This window comes from Brassica napus, chromosome C9 (genome assembly GCF_020379485.1).
Source record: "Brassica napus cultivar Da-Ae chromosome C9, Da-Ae, whole genome shotgun sequence".
NCBI classification, from domain to species: Eukaryota; Viridiplantae; Streptophyta; class Magnoliopsida; order Brassicales; family Brassicaceae; genus Brassica; species Brassica napus.
Window position 1 is genome coordinate 55,912,917 of NC_063452.1, and position 18,970 is coordinate 55,931,886.

Genomic DNA, 18,970 nt, shown 5'->3' on the forward strand with positions numbered 1-18,970 from the left:
TAACTTTTATCTAGTGATGTAACTCTACATGATAACAAGCAAATTTAAAATTACTGGCTATACATTTTAAACCTGAGGTCTAAAATTTATTACGGCCTACACGCAAACATCTTTTAGCTAGCATGTACATGTACAAGCATCTCGTTAACCTATCATGTATGATGAGTTTAATCCTCTATTTTGAGCCCAATGAGTAAGTGATGTAATTAAGTTAAACTGTGTACATAATAGTGCTATTTGAAATCATTAGTGTGTTATATAGTGTAATTACGTGTCACAAATTAAGTTAACGTCTATCATTATGCATGAACTTAGTGCTTATGACCTTATCTTTGTATGAATAATGAAACTAATCATTCTTGTAACTATTTAACGTAAATTATTATACTTAATTTCTATTTATAATGAGTTAGTTAAATATGTTAGGCGATATCGTTAATGTGTTATCAAGTGTAATTAAGCGTGATGGATTACTAAATCTCTACCAAAAATAAGGCTTGAGATGAAGCTAAATATGTAATAGTGGCAGTGATCAAAATGTCTACACCAAGTTAAAGCTAACATTACCGCATAGTATCCAAACTTAGAATGGTATCCTTGAAACTTGTTGTATATACAATATACTAACGATAACATCTAATTGTTATTGGTAACAGATAACAATTTCGTGTAGGTGTTAATAACCATTACATCGAAGCAATATTGCTATTCTTGCAAGAAATTGCATATTCTTGGTAAATAAAAAACTGGGTCTGCAATGAGATACTACATCTCCTTACGCCGGGGGAATATTACGGTACACCATAACCACTAGCTTGCAAAGCAGACGAAGTTTCAGTTACATGTTACTAAAATTATTAACTACTACTATCATGAGTTATCTGGATAACAATGCAAATAACGGTGATGGTTAGTAAGTAAACCTCTAACATGTAAGAATAACATTGCTTCGGTTTAATGGTTACTAACAGCTACAAAAAATTGTTATATGTTACCAACAACAAGTAAACATTATCATTAGTTGCTAATTCTAAACAAAATAGTTGCTTACGGTTACGCTTTCTCAGTGGTCTCGTCCCCTCAAGCCGGAAAAAGAAACATTTTTAGAAACCTGCAAGGCCCTGTTCGTTTGCTCACCCAGGTGATCCATCTGGGTGAAGATGCAAATCGATGTTCGTTTTGTGCATTATAATGCTACATCCAGATTTATCACCCAACTGAATTTTTAAAAATTTATCTCAAATTGTCACCCAAATGAAGGTGAGCCTTGATGGTGCATCTGGATGCAGATGCATATAGTTCAGTCCAAAATGATTAATGACAAAAATGACTTTTTAAAATCAAAATATTATTCAAACCGTAAATTCTATTTAATTTCTTGCATATACATTTTTCCGCTATAGCCAAAAAATAAATTTTCTCGCATGACTGAAATTTTTTCTCGCATGACTGAAATGTTTTAGTTAGGAGAGTATGTCTTTAAAGGAGAGAGATTAAGCAATTGAAGGAGATGTTAATCAGTGAATAATGTAATTTTGATCAAAAAACTAGATTTGTACCTTCAGGAGATGGTTGGCAAATGTGAAGGAGACGAGAAACAAACATGGTGCAGTAATGGCGATCATGATGCAATTAGATAGGGTTCCTGTTACCGGAGGTGGTGGTGGGGAAGGAAGTGAAGGAGGTGCATGGCCGGCTCAACACTGTTACGGGTCCTAGGGCGAAAAATATTTGTTTTTACCCTGTAAAATTTATATTTAAGCAATGTTTAAAATGTTTTTAAAATTTAATCAGTAATATTTTGTAATGAAAATAAAACTATATACATATCAAATAATTTGGGTCCTTTTCAATTTTATTTGTTATATTTATATTTTTTATATATAAAAATATATATTATAAAAAAATTAGACCCCTTAATTAGTATTATACGGTGAGACACGAGCTTGGACCCGGAGCGGTCGCATCCCTTGTCCCCCTAATCTTGGAAGTCTTGCTCTGATGTTTGCAGCGTTTACCATAGCTTATGTGTCTACTGTCACTTCTGCATCTAATATCTCATCTAATATCTTCTTCTTATCTGCTTCTTTGTTTATTCTTCTCTTTTTTGTTTGTTTTCCCATATCTCTTTTTCATTCTAGCTCTCTTTGTTTATTCATTTCTCTCTCTTCACTATATCTAGTGCCTGAGATAAAATCGTATCACATGTAATCTTTCTATAGGATTTGGTAGAATCACGCTTAATAGGGGTAAAATGGTATTAATTAATTTTGTACAGGACATAAAACAAGGCAGGGGTAGTTTCTTAATAGGAAAATTTGGACTCCTACCGACGCATTTTCCTCTAATTAGAACAATAGCAATTTCAACTGTTTGAACACTGTGCAAATATGACACTGATACCCCTACACGCCAACCTCCATGAATTATGTGTTTTGAGTAGGCAAAATCTTATGTCTAGATACGCAAAGATCCTATTTTCTGACATCTTCATCCAAATCCTTTAATGTCAGATTGGTTTTCAATTAATCGCTGGGTTTCAAACTATATTTTTCAAATTTCAAAACCATATCTCTCTTCATACGATTCTCTCTCTATTTTTCTGTCTCGAGAAAATCATTCTTAAACAGAAACCCCTAAAATCTGCCGGCGAGCTCGTGAGAAAATTGAGAACAATAATTCGCAACCTCCACCATACCCTAGAGATAAGTATAAACTTTGCTTTATTGGATCGCGAATCTATGGCCGTTGATTCCTCACTGCTTTCTGCGACTTTGCCGGCAACTACTCTGACGGTGGCTTGGCTTGCTCCTGGGTTTCGATTTCATCCGACTGATGAAGAACTCGTGAGCTATTACTTGATATCTACAAGCATAAGCTTTGGGACTTTCCAGGTTATCTAGATTTCTTTATCTCTCTTTTTTTTTTTAAATGCATCTTTGTGATTTGGGTTTCTTTGTGATGTGATTTACTTGTTTCTGATTTGGCTTCTTTGTGGTTTTGTCTCTTGACTTAATTCTAGGAAAATAGTTTAGCTTTATGCGTCATTTTTTTGGGGAAATTTAGTTGTATATTTACCCCTTTGCTATGTTCAAGCTGTAAACCTGCAACCTAAATCAAAATATTAATTGTGCAAAAGTTAGTATTTTGGGCAGATTCCACAAGAGTTTCTTGATATCTTGTGCTTCAATTTTATTTGCTTTTGTTTCAGGGAATGACTTTCTTGTTATGTGTTTAGTTAGCCGTCTAATCATTCTTTTTAAAGCTAAGATTATTCTTAGCTGAGTTGTGAATGTTTTATCCTGATAATAACATTTTCTAATATTTATATTTCATTTTGGTGAAGCTAATAATATGTTTAAAAAGACACATAAAATTTTAGCCGGTTACACACCAATATGTACTATAATAATCACAATTATTTACATGTTAGTCAGTTTGTCTAGCAGAATTTACAAATGATATTTCTAAATTTTAAGGTTAAACTTCGTATAACCTGTTACCATCATGTCATATTAAGCCATTTACTTAACTTTATGTCTTTTTACAAACGTTGTAGGAGCCAATGTCTTAAAGATTTGATATATCCTAATATACCTTCTCTACAACAATCTACGACAGTTGGAACGAATACTAAAACCGTGCAAAATGTGGATGCTTCTGCAGACATTTGGGTGGAACAAAGTAGGAACCAGCATAGTCAAAACAGTGCATATCATAGAGAAGGAGACATGCTCAAAAGAGAGTGAGACCATAGATGGATTTTAAGCAATGGTTTTCAATCCTATCGAACTAGATATAATCTGATGTCTAGTATAATGCTTTTCTAGTAGTATTTCTAAGTGTTTAGTTAGAGAGAGTTGTGAAACTCCACAGTTTGCACTCTTAACTTTTTTTGGTTATAAATGTTTTGAAACACCGTTATGTATGTCAATAACAATCATTTATTTTACTTGATTGGTTCTTTATGTTTGTTTCACGAAAACTTTTCCAGCATTACAAAAGTATTAGATGAGAAAATAAAGTGATTTTGTCTACGAACACTACAAGAAAACAACGGTATTCTGATGGACATTCCGACGGAAAATGAAATCCTCGGAATATCCCGAGGAATTTCCGAGGATATTCCGAGGAAACACAAAATTTAGTTTCCTCGGAATTTCCTCGGAATATACCGACGGAATTCCGAGGAAATATCAATCCGTCAGAATATTCTTATGGAATACCGAGGAAAAATGTATTCCTCGGAAAAAACCGATGAATTCCGAGGATATATTATAGCCGTTAGAGAGCCGTTGGGGGATTTTAAAAAATCCGAGGAAATTTCGACGAACTAGCCGTTGGCGTCGGAATTTCTTCGGTCTGTCGGCAGGATTTCAACTATAAATACAAGCACCCCTCTTCCTCTTCATTCACTCCATATCTTCATCCTCCCTCTTACTCTCTTTACACACGAATTTGATTCATAAAAAAACATGTCTTCTTCAAATTATTTTCGTTCTTGGATCGATCGACCTCATTTGGATCCGAACACGAGATTGCTTACGGAAGAATACCAACGAGGTATAACCGAATTCATGGGGTTAGTTCACCGACAACCGGAAGCAAAAACAAGTATGTTAAGATGTCCTTGCTCTAATTGTAAAAATAGAAAGGTTATTAAAGAGTGGGATGTTTGGACTCATCTATATTTGAGTGGGTTTACACGAAGTTACAAAATTTGGTATCATCATGGGGAAACTGATTATGAACATGGTAGTACTAGCGAACCTCAGCCAGCGGTTAGATTAGAAGAACCAATTAGAACGGATGTAGATTATGGTGTAGGTACTGAGCAGATGGTAAATGATCATTTTAGAGGAGAAGATTTACCCAATGCACAAGCTAGGAGATTTTATGATATGTTGGATGCTGGAAAGCAACCATTGTACGAAGGTTGCAGAGATGGTCATTCAGCTTTATCATCTGCTACAAGATTGATGGGCATTAAAACAGATTATAATTTGGCTGAAGACTGTGTGGATGCGATTGCTGATTTTGTAAAAGGTATTCTAACCGAGGATAATGTAGCTCCTGGTTCATACTACGAGGTTCAGAAACTCGTAGCTGGTCTTGGTTTATCGTATCAGGTAATAGATGTATGCAGCGACAACTGCATGATTTATTGGAGGGCGGATGAACAGCGGGTTACATGCAAATTTTGTGGGAAGCCTCGTTATAAAGATACGAGTGGAAGAGTTCCAGTGCCATATAAAAGGATGTGGTATTTGCCTTTGACGGAAAGGTTGCAGAGGTTGTATATGTCTGAACGCACAGCGCAACCAATGAGATGGCATGCGGAGCACTCAACAGATGGTGAGATCAGACATCCTTCAGATGCAAAAGCGTGGAAGCATTTCCAATCAAAGTATCCCGACTTTGCGTATGAGAGAAGAAATGTCTACCTTGGATTATGTACTGATGGTTTCAGCCCGTTTGACAAGAGTGGAAGACAATATTCTCTATGGCCAGTCATTCTTACACCATACAACCTACCCCCAAACTTGTGCTTGCGACGAGAGTTTTTGTTTTTCTCGATTCTCGTTCCCGGACCAGAGCATCCTAAGAGATCACTTGATGTGTTTCTTCAGCCACTAATATATGAGTTGCAACAACTATGGGCTCAAGGTGCTGAAACATACGATGTTTCGTGTAAAGAAAACTTTCAAATGCGGGCAGTACTAATGTGGACAATAAGTGATTTTCCAGCATATGGTATGTTATCTGGATGGACAACGCATGGAAGGCTATCTTGTCCATATTGTCAAGATAACACTGATGCTTTCCAACTAAAACACGGAAGGGAAACGTGTTGGTTTGACTATCACAGGAGATTCCTACCACCTGATCATCCATATCGTAGGAGTAAGAATTTGTTTACGAAGAACAAGAGGGTGTTTGACAGTCCACCTCCGGAAATTTGTGGGAAAGATTTGAAGACACAACTAAGAGATTTTGGTGCAGAAAGGACGCCAGACGTCGGTTGACATGAGCATTTTCCGGTAGATGCTGTTGGAGACCTACATAACTGGCACAAAAAAGTATTTTCTGGAATCTGCCATACTGGAAGGATCATCTGCTAAGGCATAATTTAGATGTCATGCATATTGAGAAGAACTTTTTTGACAATCTCATGAACACGATCCTTAATATTCAAGGTAAAACAAAGGATAATTTGAAGTCAAGACTGGATTTAGTCGATATATGTGCTCGTTCAGAACTTCATGTTGATGAGAATGGTAGGGCTCATTTTCCCATATACCGAATTGATGCAGAGGGAAAAGATGCGTTCTTTGATTGGATTTCAAACGATGTGGAATTTCCAGACGGTTACGCATCTAATTTGCGTAACTGTATCGACAGAAATGAAGGAAAGTTTACTGGCTTGAAAAGCCATGATTGCCATGTAATGATGCAGCGCCTCCTTCCGTTTTCCTTCAAGGAACTATTACCACGAAATGTTCATGAAGCAATTGCAGGGATAAGTGGTTTCTTCCGCGATTTATGCACGAGATCAATGACTCTTGAAGGTATTGAAAATTTGAAGACTAACATAGCCGTGATTCAGTGCAACCTTGAGAAGATATTTCCTCCCTCATTTTTTGATGTTATGGAGCATCTTGTTATTCACCTGGCAAGAGAATTGGAACTTGGTGGTCCTGTGCAGTATAGATAGATGTATCTGTATGAGCGATATATGTTCCATTTGAAGAAGATGGTGAAAAATTTAAGTAGGGTGGAAGGTTCTATAGTCGCACAGATGATCAATGAAGAAACTTCAAACTTTGCCGAGTACTACTTTCCAGCAGAAGTTCAGACCAAAAACAGAAGACCTGCTCGGCATGATGATAGAGGCGAACGGGCAATATATCATGTTACGGTTCCAGACATTTTCACAGACGTTGGACGACTTAGCGGAAAACAAAAGGACTGTCGACTTACTGAGCAGGAGCGCAGTAATTTGCAAACATATTTGCTCACCAACTGGGAAGATGTTCTTCAATATGAGAGGTAAATAAATTAGCTTACAAATTTTTATTTTAACAAGTTGAAATTTAAACCTTAATTAATTACATCATTGTCATCATATGTACATGATTTTCATGGCAGAAAAGCGGTTCGAATATAGATACGCCACAGAGGACGAACTAGAAGAAATGAAGCAGAGAGAATTTGCTGGATGGATGTTTACTTATGTGAGTGCTTTAAACAAATTAGAATATCATTTATCACATATTTATACTAATTCACATTTATTGATATAACATATATATGTGCTATTAATAGGTGTCTGCTGGTTTGGCAAGATGTGAAACATTTGACGATTGGATATGCGAGATGGTCGTTGGACCAAACTTTGTTGTGAAGTCATATCCGAGATTTTGTACTCGAGGATATGCATTCACAACTCAGAAGAGGAGACGTTCGAGTACGACTTATGATGCTGGTGTTTGTTCTGCATCAGGAGATGATGTATACTACAGACACATACATGAGATTTTGGAAATCAAGTATTTGGGCATAGTTGGATTGCGCTGTACTGTTTTCTATTGCGATTGGCAAGACAACACTCTAGATCGAGGTGTGAGAACAGATGCATTGGTGTTACATCAGTGAATTCGAGGCGAAAGCTGCAATATTATGATCCTTTCATTCTTGCTTCTCATGCCGATCAGGTAATTAAATGTTAATTATTCAGAATGATTCATCATCATGTGTATTAATTTATAATTTTACTAATAATTTTTTAAATGTTACAGGTTTGTTATATCAAGTACCCCCGGTAAGGAACAGAGAAGATCCAAGTCTTACTGTTACAAGACTCAACCCGAGAGGCCGAGTTCAAGGAAGTTTTGAGCTGGAAGACCCACTACAACCAAGCACATCCGGCAACTTAAGTGCAGCAGAAGATTTAGCTGGAGTTGGCCTTGTAGTCGATTTAACCGACTTTGGAGAGGAAGCCGTCGTTCACGTAGAGGATGAACCAGTGATTGGAGAGTTTCACCAAGATCCAGATTCAGATTCATCTGGTGATGATGACTCGGAAACTGACTAGCATCGACTTTTTTTTTTAATAGAAATACCAACGGAATTCCGAGGAAGATAAGGGTTTCCTCGGAATTCCCTCGGAATATTCTGAGGGAATTCTGAGGAACTATGGGTTTTTAAACCGAAAACAACGTTTTGCGGGTTGAATAACACGTATATAACCTTCATTAAGTGTCGTAACCAGATTATGAAGTCAAACTTTGGTGTTTTACCCAATAACAAACACTTTTACGATTGCATGAACGAAAACCACACAACATAAAAGAAACACTTATACACTTTAATAAACGGTAAAAGGAATACTTACAATTATTTTTGAAATTTTGTTATTTCATGGTTTATGATCATCTATACAAAAAATCCTCAATGATATGCATTACAATTGTATAAGAAATCAAAAACGGAAAAAAATCGATGTTTTGAAACCCCAAACCCTTTTTCCTCAGAATTTCCTCGGAAATTACCGAGGGTATTCCGAGGAAGATAAGGGTTTCCTCGGAATTCCCTCGGAATATTCCGAGGAAATTCCGAGGAACTATGGGTTTTTAAACCGAAAACAACGTTTTGCGGATTGAATAACACGTATATAACCTTCATTAAGTGTCTTAACCAGATTATGAAGTCAAACTTTGGTGTTTTACCCAATAACAAACACTTTTACGATTGCATGAACGAAAACCACACAACAAAAGAGAAACACTTATACATTTTAATAAACGGTAAAGGGAATACTTACAATTATTTTTGAAATTTTGTTATTTCATGGTTTATGATCATCTATAGAAAGAATCCTCAATAGTATGCATTACAATTGTATAAGAAATGAAATACGGCAAAAAAATCGATGTTTTGAAACCCCAAACCCTTTTTCCTCGGAATTTCCTCGGAAATTACCGAGGGTATTCCGAGGAAACATGGTTCTTCGGAATATTTTCATTTAACCGGGTAAACTAAGCCGCCAAATATTTCGCGAAAATTGAAATAATGATTTCCGAGGAAATTCCGACGGAAATATATAATTTTTCCGAGGAAATTCTGACGGACATTTTCCGTCTGACGCCTCATTTTGTTAGGTCAAACCAGATCTTCTTTCCCATTTCTCTCTTCCTCTCTCCGCCGAACAAGCTCTCCTTCTCTCTCACCCTCTCTGCCGAAACTCTCCTTCTCTCTCGCGATTTCTGCCCTAATCCTCCACAATTTCAGTCACTGATCATGTATGAACCCTATCTCACTCTCTTAGGTTAGATTTGTTAGGTTTTTAAGTAGATCTGATGATTTTGGAATGATATTTATAGATTTTTGTTAGGGTGAATGGTAGGATTTTGTAAAATCGAGTTTGATTATGGTATTCACTTGATTTGGAATTTTTTTTTTTAGTTTTTATTAATTTTGTGATTAAAAACTATTATTTGGGATTTTTTTTTAAAAAAAATAAATATATATATATAATATAAATTTCTATATTTATTAAGCATTTTTAATATTGTTAAAACTATTTTTTAGTAATTTTTAAACTATTTTTTATTTATAAAAAACTATTTTTTGTTTATTTGAACTATTTTTATATATTTATTAAACATTTTTAATATCTATAAAACTTTTTTTGTGATTAAAAACTATTTTTTGGGATTTAAAAAAAAAACATATATATATATATAATATAAATTTCTATATTTATTAAACATTTTTAATATTATTAAAACTATTTTTTGTAATTATTAAACTATTTTTTATTTATTAAAACTATTTTTTGTTTATTAGAACTCTTTTTATATATTTATTAAACATTTTTAATATCTATAAAACTTTTTTGTGATTAAAAACTATTATTTGGGATTTTTTTTTTAAAAAAAATTATATATTTCAATATTTATTAAATATTTTTTTTTAATTTACAGTTCTAATGATGATCAGACCCGGCCTCGACAGCGTCGTGGTCGTGGTGGTACGGGGAGCCAGTCTCTGGATTCCAGCCATTTTCAGAATTCCGCTTCGCCCCACAGCTCCTACCATACATCTCCCTCTGCTGCACCTGCTCCTGCTCCTCCGGGTCCTCCGGGAGTGATGAGTGTTGCGGAGTTGGTTCGACAGCCCGGTCGTGACCATCTTCCCTATCTGACTCCGTATCCACATGGACGGGGTCAAACATGGTAATTAAACATATTTTTTTCGTTAAAATTTGATTCATTATTAATAATTTGTTCTTTTTATTAGGTTCAACCGATCCGGGAACGAGATCAGCGCATGGATCTACCGTATGATGTACTCGGCCCTCGACAAGGGACATCCGACTTTCACTGACTTCCCTACCGACAAGCAGCATCTGCGGTTTCGTCAGTTTGCGGTAAGTATTTTAATTTTTTACTTATATTTTTAATCTTTAATATATATTTTCTACTAATTATGTTTTTTGAATTCAACTGGAATTCCGATGAGACGCTCTTTATCTATCACCACTTCGTCCATAAAGTTATGGACAACTATGGGAAGCAGATCCACGAGTGGAAGAAGAAGTGGGAAATCAACAAGGTTGTTTTTAATTTATTAAACAATTTTTTAATTTATTAAACTATTTTTTTATTTATTAAACTATTTTCTTTTTTTTTTATTATTAAAAGGTCCCAAAGTCGATAAACAACACGGTCTGGACGGAGTTGTGTGCGCATTGGGATAAGGAAGAGACGAAAGAAACTTCTTCCACCAACTCTACCAACCGCAGGAGCGACCGTAAAGGGAAGGGCGTCTTCAAGCATAACTTGGGTGCTCAATCTATTGCCACTCTGGGGGATCGCATGGTAAGTTCAGCCGCTTTTTCTTCAATTATTTAAGTTTTGAAATTTTTATTTTTTATGCATTTCTTCTAATTTCTAATGTTTGTTTAATTTATGTTTTTTTCAAGGCGGAAGAAAATGATGGCGATCCGGTTGATGATCTTGCCCTAATGAAGAGGGCGTATACCAACAAGAAGACCGGCCATATTGATGACGGTCTTGTGAGGGAAGTGGTCACCTTGGTCCAAACTCAGGTGCAAGACGAAGTGTCTCAGCTTCAAACCGAGGATAACGATTCGACGGCTTCGACCAACTTGTCCCGGTTTCGAATCAACGAAATCGTTGAATCGGTAAGTTCTTTTTTTAAAAAGTTCAATTCATTTATTTCTTGATTTTTATTTTATCATCTTTTTACATTATTTAAATTTGGCTATTTTCTATTTCAGTCGGTTCCAAAGAAGAAGGGACGCTTGGTCGGTTTGGGTCGTCGCACCCGGTCGGTTCCTCCTTCTTCTGCACCACCGCCCTTTGTTGATCCAGAAGTACTTACGGCTCAGTTGAAGAACAAGGATGATCGCATATCTTTGTTGGAGACCCAGATGGCGGCTCAACAGGTGGGCTATGAGACCCAGAAGAGGCTGAACCAGCAAATGATGGAGATGATGCAGAGGATGTACCCGAACGAGGTGTTCCCGAACGTGCAAGACCCGTAGTTTTTTTTTTTCAAAAACTCGGAATGTTTTAATTTTTATTTGTACAACTTTGAATATTATCTAATATGTTTTCAATTTTAATTTTAATTTTATATTTTCGAATTTAAACTTCAAAAATTTTATTTTAAAAAAAAAAAATAATTTTTTTTGAAATTCCGAGGAAATGAACCCTCGGAAATTTCCGACGAACATTTCCTCGGAATATACCGAGGGACTCCTTCCTCGGAATATACCGAGGGACTCATTCCTCGGAATTTTCCGAGGGCTCTGTTCCTCGGAAATTCCCGATGAAAATTCCGAGAAATATTTCGTCGGAACTTCCGAGGATTGGACCATCGGAAAGTCCATCGAAATATCCTGAGGAAGTTCTCCCTCGGTATATTCCGAGGACCTTTCCAACGAACTGGTGGTCCTCGGAGTTTCCTCAAAAATTCATTTCCTTGGAATTCCGTCGGAAATATCCGAGGGATTTCCGAGAAAAAATGAATTTCCGAGGAGTTATTTCCGAGGACTTGTTTCGTCGGTATGTCGTCGGAATAACGTTATTCCGACGACATACCGACGATTTTTTCCTTCGGTATGTCGCTGTTTTCTTGTAGTGAAACATCATGTACGGAGATGGATATTCCTTCAATATTAGGTGGTTATGTAATATACTAGACACGATTCATAACGTTGTTGGCCGGTTAATAATATTTCATAAACGGATTATGGATTAAAATGTGGTTAATAGTTAAAGTCTTCCCAACCTATCAGAAGTTTCACTCTCGCACTCCTTTTAGGACGAAAAGATACTTTACTTGATTGCTTCTTTAGAATTGTATAAAAAAGTTTACTAGTTTGAAAATATATTAGACGGGAAAATAGTTGAGTTAGCAAGCATACATAATTTCGTATTTTGTATTTTTTATATTGTTTACATCAAGGAAAATTTAGTAGATCGCTAAGAAAATTAATAGACGAAAACATATATTTGTTAGCTGGCCAGACTTATTTGATACTTATGTTATATCATATTTTGTGCACACATATGTGTTCAAAATTATCTAAACACATTTTGCACCACTTTGATTTTTTAAGACATTTACCCGGCTAAACAAACGATTGCTTGTATAATATTTTTTTTTAGCCATGAATAAATTTTGTTAGCTAGCTAACTATCATATTGTTATATCCATCTATGTGAGGGTAATGAGATCCAATTTCTGACTTCAATTGAAATTCTATGGTTCTGGAGGTGAGGTGAGATGAGATGCTAGTCTTGATTGTCTGAGTGATCCGAAAAATTTTCAGATGCAAAAAAACTAAAGATGATGAACTTCAAGAGAGAGTACACATGATCTTGTTTGAGATTGTCGTGGGGATTGGTCTGATGTGATTGAGCGATTATGTATGTGTGGTAAAGATCATATGATACTTGACAAAATTTTCTTTGGTTTTCTGTGGATTTATCAGTAGAATAAAGAAGCATCAGAAAAAGATCAAGATATAAGATAATGATTACGGCGAGAGAACAAAATAAAAAATCAAAATCCTTGCAAAAGTCTATTAACAAATATAAGTGAATATAAAAATATTGCTAGTAAATAGAGGAAGCAAAATCTTTTCTTGCATTGTCACCTTTACGCGAGCACACCAAAAAATCTGAACCAAATATTTATCTAATCTTTTTAATAGTTTTTAAAATTTTCTGACAGCTATTAGCTGTACCAAGCTCAACAGGTAAATAGGTGTTACGTCTAATACGCAGGGGCACCGTCGTCATTCCGCATCTACTTTACGTACAACAGGTTTAGTTTTAGGCCATGTTCGTTTGTACATCTGGAAGATGCATCCAAATGGTCCATTTAAATGTCTTATCTAGATGCTCCATCTGGGTGTTGTTCGTTTCTTCATTTCGTCTATGCATCCAGATGAATCATCTGAATGCAACTATGTCAGTTTGTTTTTCATTTTTTAAGTTCCATCTGCATCCAGGTGGACTTGTTAATAAAATGACTAAAATATAATTTTTTACGTTTCGGTGGAAAAATAACATTTTTACCGTTTTGGCGGAAAATATTTTTGCGGTTTTTGAAGAAAAATGTGTTTTTGGCAAAAAAAAGTGTATTTTCGTGGTTTCGACGGAAAATACGTTTTTATGGGTTTGGCGAAAAAATACGTTTTTGCGGTTTGGACGGGAAAAGTGTATTTTTGCGGTTTTGGCGGGAAAAGTGTTTTCGACGAGAAATTTTTTTTTCACGATTTTGACGGGAAAGTTTTTTTTCGTGATTTTGGCAGGAAAACCTTTTTCGCGATTTTGGTGGGAAAATTGTGTTTTCCGGTTTTGGCTGGAAATTGTGTTTTTCTGTTTTTGGCGGAAAAATGCATTTTCCCGGTTTTGGCGGAAAAATTCTGTTTTCCGGTTTTGGCAGAAAAATTGTGTTTTCCGGTTTTGGCGGAAAAATTGTGTTTTCCGGTTTTGGCGGAAAAATTGTGTTTTCCGGTTTTGGCGGGAAAATTTTGTTTTTCTGGTTTTGGCGGGAAAATGCGTTTTTCGATTTTGGCGGGAAAATTGTGTTTTTCTGGTTTTGGCGGGAAAATGCATTTTTCGGTTTTGGCGGGAAAATGTATTTTTTTGGTTTTGGCGAGAAAATGTGTTTTTCCGGTTTTGGCGGGAAAAATCTGTTTTTCGGTTTTGGCGAGAAAATTCTGTTTTCTGTTTTTGGCGGGAAAATTGTGTTTTTAAGTTTTGGCGGGAAAATTCTGTTTTTCGGTTTTGGCGGTAAAATTGTGTTTTCCGGTTTTGGCGAGAAAATTACGTTTTCCGGTTTTGGCGGAAAATTTTGTTTTCCGGTTTTGGTGTGAAAATTCTGTTTTCCGGTTTTGGCGAGAAAATGCTTTTTGCGGTTTTGGCCGGAAAATGCTTTTTGGAGTTTTGGCGGGAATATGCATTTTTTGGGTTTTGGCGGGAAAAAGCGTTTTTTGGGGTTTGGCGGGAAAATGCGTTTTTTCGGTTTTGACGGGAAAATGCGTTTTTTCGGTTTTGGTCGAAAAGTGCGATTTTACTTGTTTGACCGAAAAATGTGTTTTTATGGAAATGTGCGTTTTATGTTTTTTTTTTGCGAAAAAAAGCATCTTGCGGTTTTAGCGGGAATGTGTGTTTTTCAGTTTTTGCGAGAAAATGTATTTTTTGGTTATAGCGGAAAAATGTATATGCAAAAAAATAGAATTTACAGTTTGAAAATAATATTTTGATTTTAAAAAGTCATTTTTGTCATTAATCATTTTGAACTGAAATAGATGCATCTGCATCCAGATGCACCATCAAGACTCACCTTCATTTGAGTGACAATTTGAAATGAGTTTTTAAAAATTCAACTGGGTGATACATCTGGATGTAGCATTATAATGCACAAAACGAACATCCATTTGCATCTTCACCCAGATGGATCACATGGGTGAGCAAACGAACATGGCCTTACTGTTATTGGCATTCCACTAGTTTCCTTATTTTTCTTTGTTTTTAAGCAAATTATCCCTTCTTAATATTGGCATTGGAAGTGTATATCTATCCTAATTTCTCATAATAATAAACTCAATTGCTTTTCTTCCTTGTTTTCCCTAATTCTCGTGTTTCTTGGGTTGTACGTGTATATTCCCGCGTTTTTCGAGAATCCTCCGGTTGAAATGGCGGAACCGACGGCGGATGCAGCAGCATTAAACGCCGATGCACTGAGGCTGGAATAAAAGAAGACAGTGACGGAGATTCTTGACGACGGAGGAGTAAGCAAAGATCGGGGTGAGGCTGACGGAAGTTTGGGAGCCTTGAAAACGATTGACAGGCCATTAGAATCCTGAACTCTATGAGGGAAGTTGAATCAAAGAAACCGGAATCTGCTCCTACTACTTCGTCTTCTCCGGCTTCGTCAGCCCCAAAAGTGCCGAAAGAGTTTAAATGTACGCTCTCTTATGCGATCATGAGCGAACCTGTAGTCATCGGTTCTCTTTTTTTGATAAAAACTGTAGAGGTGGTGGAATTTTGGCGAATACTGTGAATTGTATACCCAAAGAATTATTAATTCACCATAGCATACTTTGTCTAAGAAAAATTATATATAATAGCACTAGAACAACATTTTATCCAAAAAATAGTAAAGAGGATTTGTATATAATACTTTTGATTAAGAATTTTCTGTTAGATTTTAGAGTTCAGTATTTAAGCGAGGTGGGTGAAATAAAGGTTTATAAGTTAAGAGTAATTTAGTATTTTTTTGTCAAATGAATGCTATTTCAAGAAATTTTTAGTATTATTTTATAATATTTTTTTTTAAATGTGATATTTTGGAAATTTTGATCTCTATGTGATACATTGAAGAATTTGCTTTAACCAAAAGAAATAGTTAATGGCAAAATCTGGATCTTTTTTCTAAACCACCACAAGAATCTAAATGTAATTTAATTACCTAAAATATGCATGAAGTGGCAGGCGATATAGACAAGTGGCGTACGTAATGAAAACAAAAAGGGATTAATAAGAAAAAAAGAACAAAAAACAAAACAAACAAACACATAACTGAAAAAGCTAACTGATAAAAAGATCGTTTTCTTCTTTGCTTCTCTCTCTCCATCTCTACTTCAAACAGAAACTTCCCCAATTCTTGAGTTTCTAGGTCTTTTTACTTCTTCTAAATTCGAGACTCAATTCTCCGGCAGACATGACGGATTCGACGACGACGACGGCGGCAGACGCCGTTACTCTGAAGCGGGAGTTTAAGAAGATACTGACTGAGATTTTATCTTACGGAGGAGAAAGCAAAGATCACGGTGAGACTGGAGTCTTGATGAAAGCAATTGACGAAGCGAATAGAATCATCAACTGTCTGAGAGAAGTTGAACCGGGGACTGATATCCTTTCTCCTCCGTCGCCGGAAAAGGTGGATGTGCCGAGAGAGTTTAAATGTACACTCTCCAAGAAGATCATGATCGAACCCGTCATCATAGCTTCTGGGCGGGTTTGAAGTTCTTCCACTTTCTTTTGAAGTTAATTTTACTATTTTTTTTCTATTTTCAAGTATATAACTTTACATATGCATGCACTGCACCCCCTTCTTTAACATTGCCAAGAAACTCCATGATTGTGTTTGTATGCGTATAGTGTTTTGTGTGATCATATAACAATATGAATTGTTATGTATACAAATGTGTTCATCTTTGGTTATACAAATACAAAGATTCTGGTGTTTGTGCTAATTGTTGCTCTGTTGTTTTCCATTTCAGACTTATGAGAAAAGATATATCAAAGAGTGGCTGAAGCGTGAACGAACATGTCCCATAAGCAACCAAGTCCTCTCTCATGTATCCTTGACACCGAACCTTTTGGTAGATGAGTTGATTACACAATGGTGTCTAGTTAACAAATTTGAGCGGCCAAAATCATCTGAAGAGATAGTTACTGAGCTCTTCACTGATGGAATAGACTCATTGCTTCAGAGGATTTCCTCTCCCTCCTCTGTTGCAGATCAGGCACAAGCTGCGGAAGAGCTTCGCAGACAGACCAAGAGATTCGCCAATGTCCGAGCCTTCCTTGTCTCTGAACTCCCTGATTCGATCAAACGGTTGCTCACTCCTCTCTCTGCTGTTGACTTGAATCTTGAGCTTCAGGAGAATCTTATCACAACCCTGTTCAACCTCTCCATCGTTGAAAAGAATAAAAGAATAATTGCTGAAAACCCTTTAGTGATTCCACTGCTTACAAAGTCTTTAAAGCAGGGGACATCTGAGACTCGAAGAAACTCTGCAGCGACTTTACTGTCACTTTCAGCCATTGAGTCTAATAGGCTCATCATCGGTAACTCTGAAACGCTCAAGGCTCTTATAGGTTTAATCGGAGAAGGGGGTTTATTCACCACCGAGGCCGCCTCTGCGGTTTTCAACATCTGTAGTGTATCGGAGAACAGAGAAAAAGCTGTTTCATCCGGTTTGATTCCCGTTCTGACCAATAAGATCAAAGAAGGAAGCAATGTGGCTGAGTTGTTAGCTCTCTTGGCGTTGCTTTCTACGCACAACCGTGGGGTTAAAGAAATGAATGATCTAGGGTTTATCAGTGATCTGTTGAGTATCTTGAGGAAACCGAGTTGTCCAGTGACTCACGAGAACGCTGTGGTGATCGTCTTTAACATGTGTGACAGAAACAGAGACAGGAGTGGAAGGCTGAAAGTGCTGAGCGAAGAGGAGAATCAATACGGGACGTTTACAAAGCTTGCGAAGCAAGGATCAGATCGTGCAGTGAGAAAAGCGGAAGCAATTTTGAAGTGGCTTAAGAGACACGGTACCGGTAAAGCGCCGCAGAGGGGATGAAGGAAAGGTCTTGTTGATACAGAAGATATAGTTTTGCAAACTTACTATTAGTACATACAAAATTGATCGAAGCTAGAAAAAAGGTGTATATAATATAGTTTTCTCTGAGAAGTAAAAAGTGCCTGAAAAAAAAGTTGTATATAATATAGTTTCCGGTTAGTAGCACGGTCGTAAATTGAGGACCTTGAGGGTTTAGAAAGATTACAAAAGCAGGGGTTGTAAGTAACGCTCTGTTATTTTCAATGAATGGAATCCAAACAGATCTAGTGGCATTACCGTAAATACATGCCATATGAACGGGTAGTTTAGGGATGTTACGGTAAGGGGCGGCTAATATGGCCGGTCATAGTCTCCTATATTTAGCTGACTGCATTAATCGAGTGGACTCCAATGAACCGAAAGCAACAAAAGGATAACATGTAAAAAGCATTAAGATAATTTGATTACTTTTTCTTTGTTTCAAAGGATAACTGATTACTTGTTAAAAAGTGATTATGGTGGGGTTAACTAGTTAATGTATTTATTGTGGGTGTCGGTGGTAAATAAATGACTTAATGTGGGGCTAAAATTGGAAAAAGAACAAATTAGAGAAGACTCCTATACAAAAAGTAATGATGTAACATGGAGAATCGAAAACAATGTGTAGACTTTTTAGCAAAACCACGCTCTCGAATGACTATGACTATGAGTCTTATCCACCGTATATTATTCCGTGTGTAATCAGATATCCAGAAAACGATGTACGATGGGAGGCCAACTATGATTTGTTAGTCTATATCTAAATGCGCCAACATTACGACTTTTTCTGATAAATGAGGTATAAAAAATGGTCTGTTGACAAAAAACAAAAAAAAGAGGTATAAAAATGGTCAATTATCTTTTTATGACCTTTTTTCCTTTTTTTGTCCTAATATACATTGCCTGATCATAACATGAATCAGGCTCTGTTGGATATACAAATTAAGTAACAGGATATGCTCATATATAAATGGGTCACGGGAGAATCAAAATTCAAAAGTGGCATGAGTGATATTTGACTCCATGGACAACGTTTATAGT

General features: G+C 36.2%; 1 protein-coding gene and 1 long non-coding RNA gene across 2 annotated transcripts; both read left to right on the top strand.

The window, feature by feature from the left end:
- Positions 1-1,676: 1,676 nt before the first annotated feature.
- Positions 1,677-3,968, top strand: LOC125593077. Its single transcript, XR_007328992.1, has 2 exons — positions 1,677-2,894; positions 3,560-3,968. It is a non-coding gene; the product is annotated as an uncharacterized LOC125593077 (long non-coding RNA).
- An 11,761-nt stretch (positions 3,969-15,729) lies between these two features.
- LOC106417757 (putative U-box domain-containing protein 46) lies at positions 15,730-18,193 on the top strand. The gene is made up of 2 exons (XM_013858513.3): positions 15,730-16,566; positions 16,832-18,193. The coding sequence occupies exons 1-2, from the start codon at positions 16,270-16,272 to the stop codon at positions 17,909-17,911; spliced, it is 1,377 nt and encodes a 458-aa protein (XP_013713967.2). The 5' UTR covers positions 15,730-16,269; the 3' UTR covers positions 17,912-18,193.
- Positions 18,194-18,970: the final 777 nt, after the last annotated feature.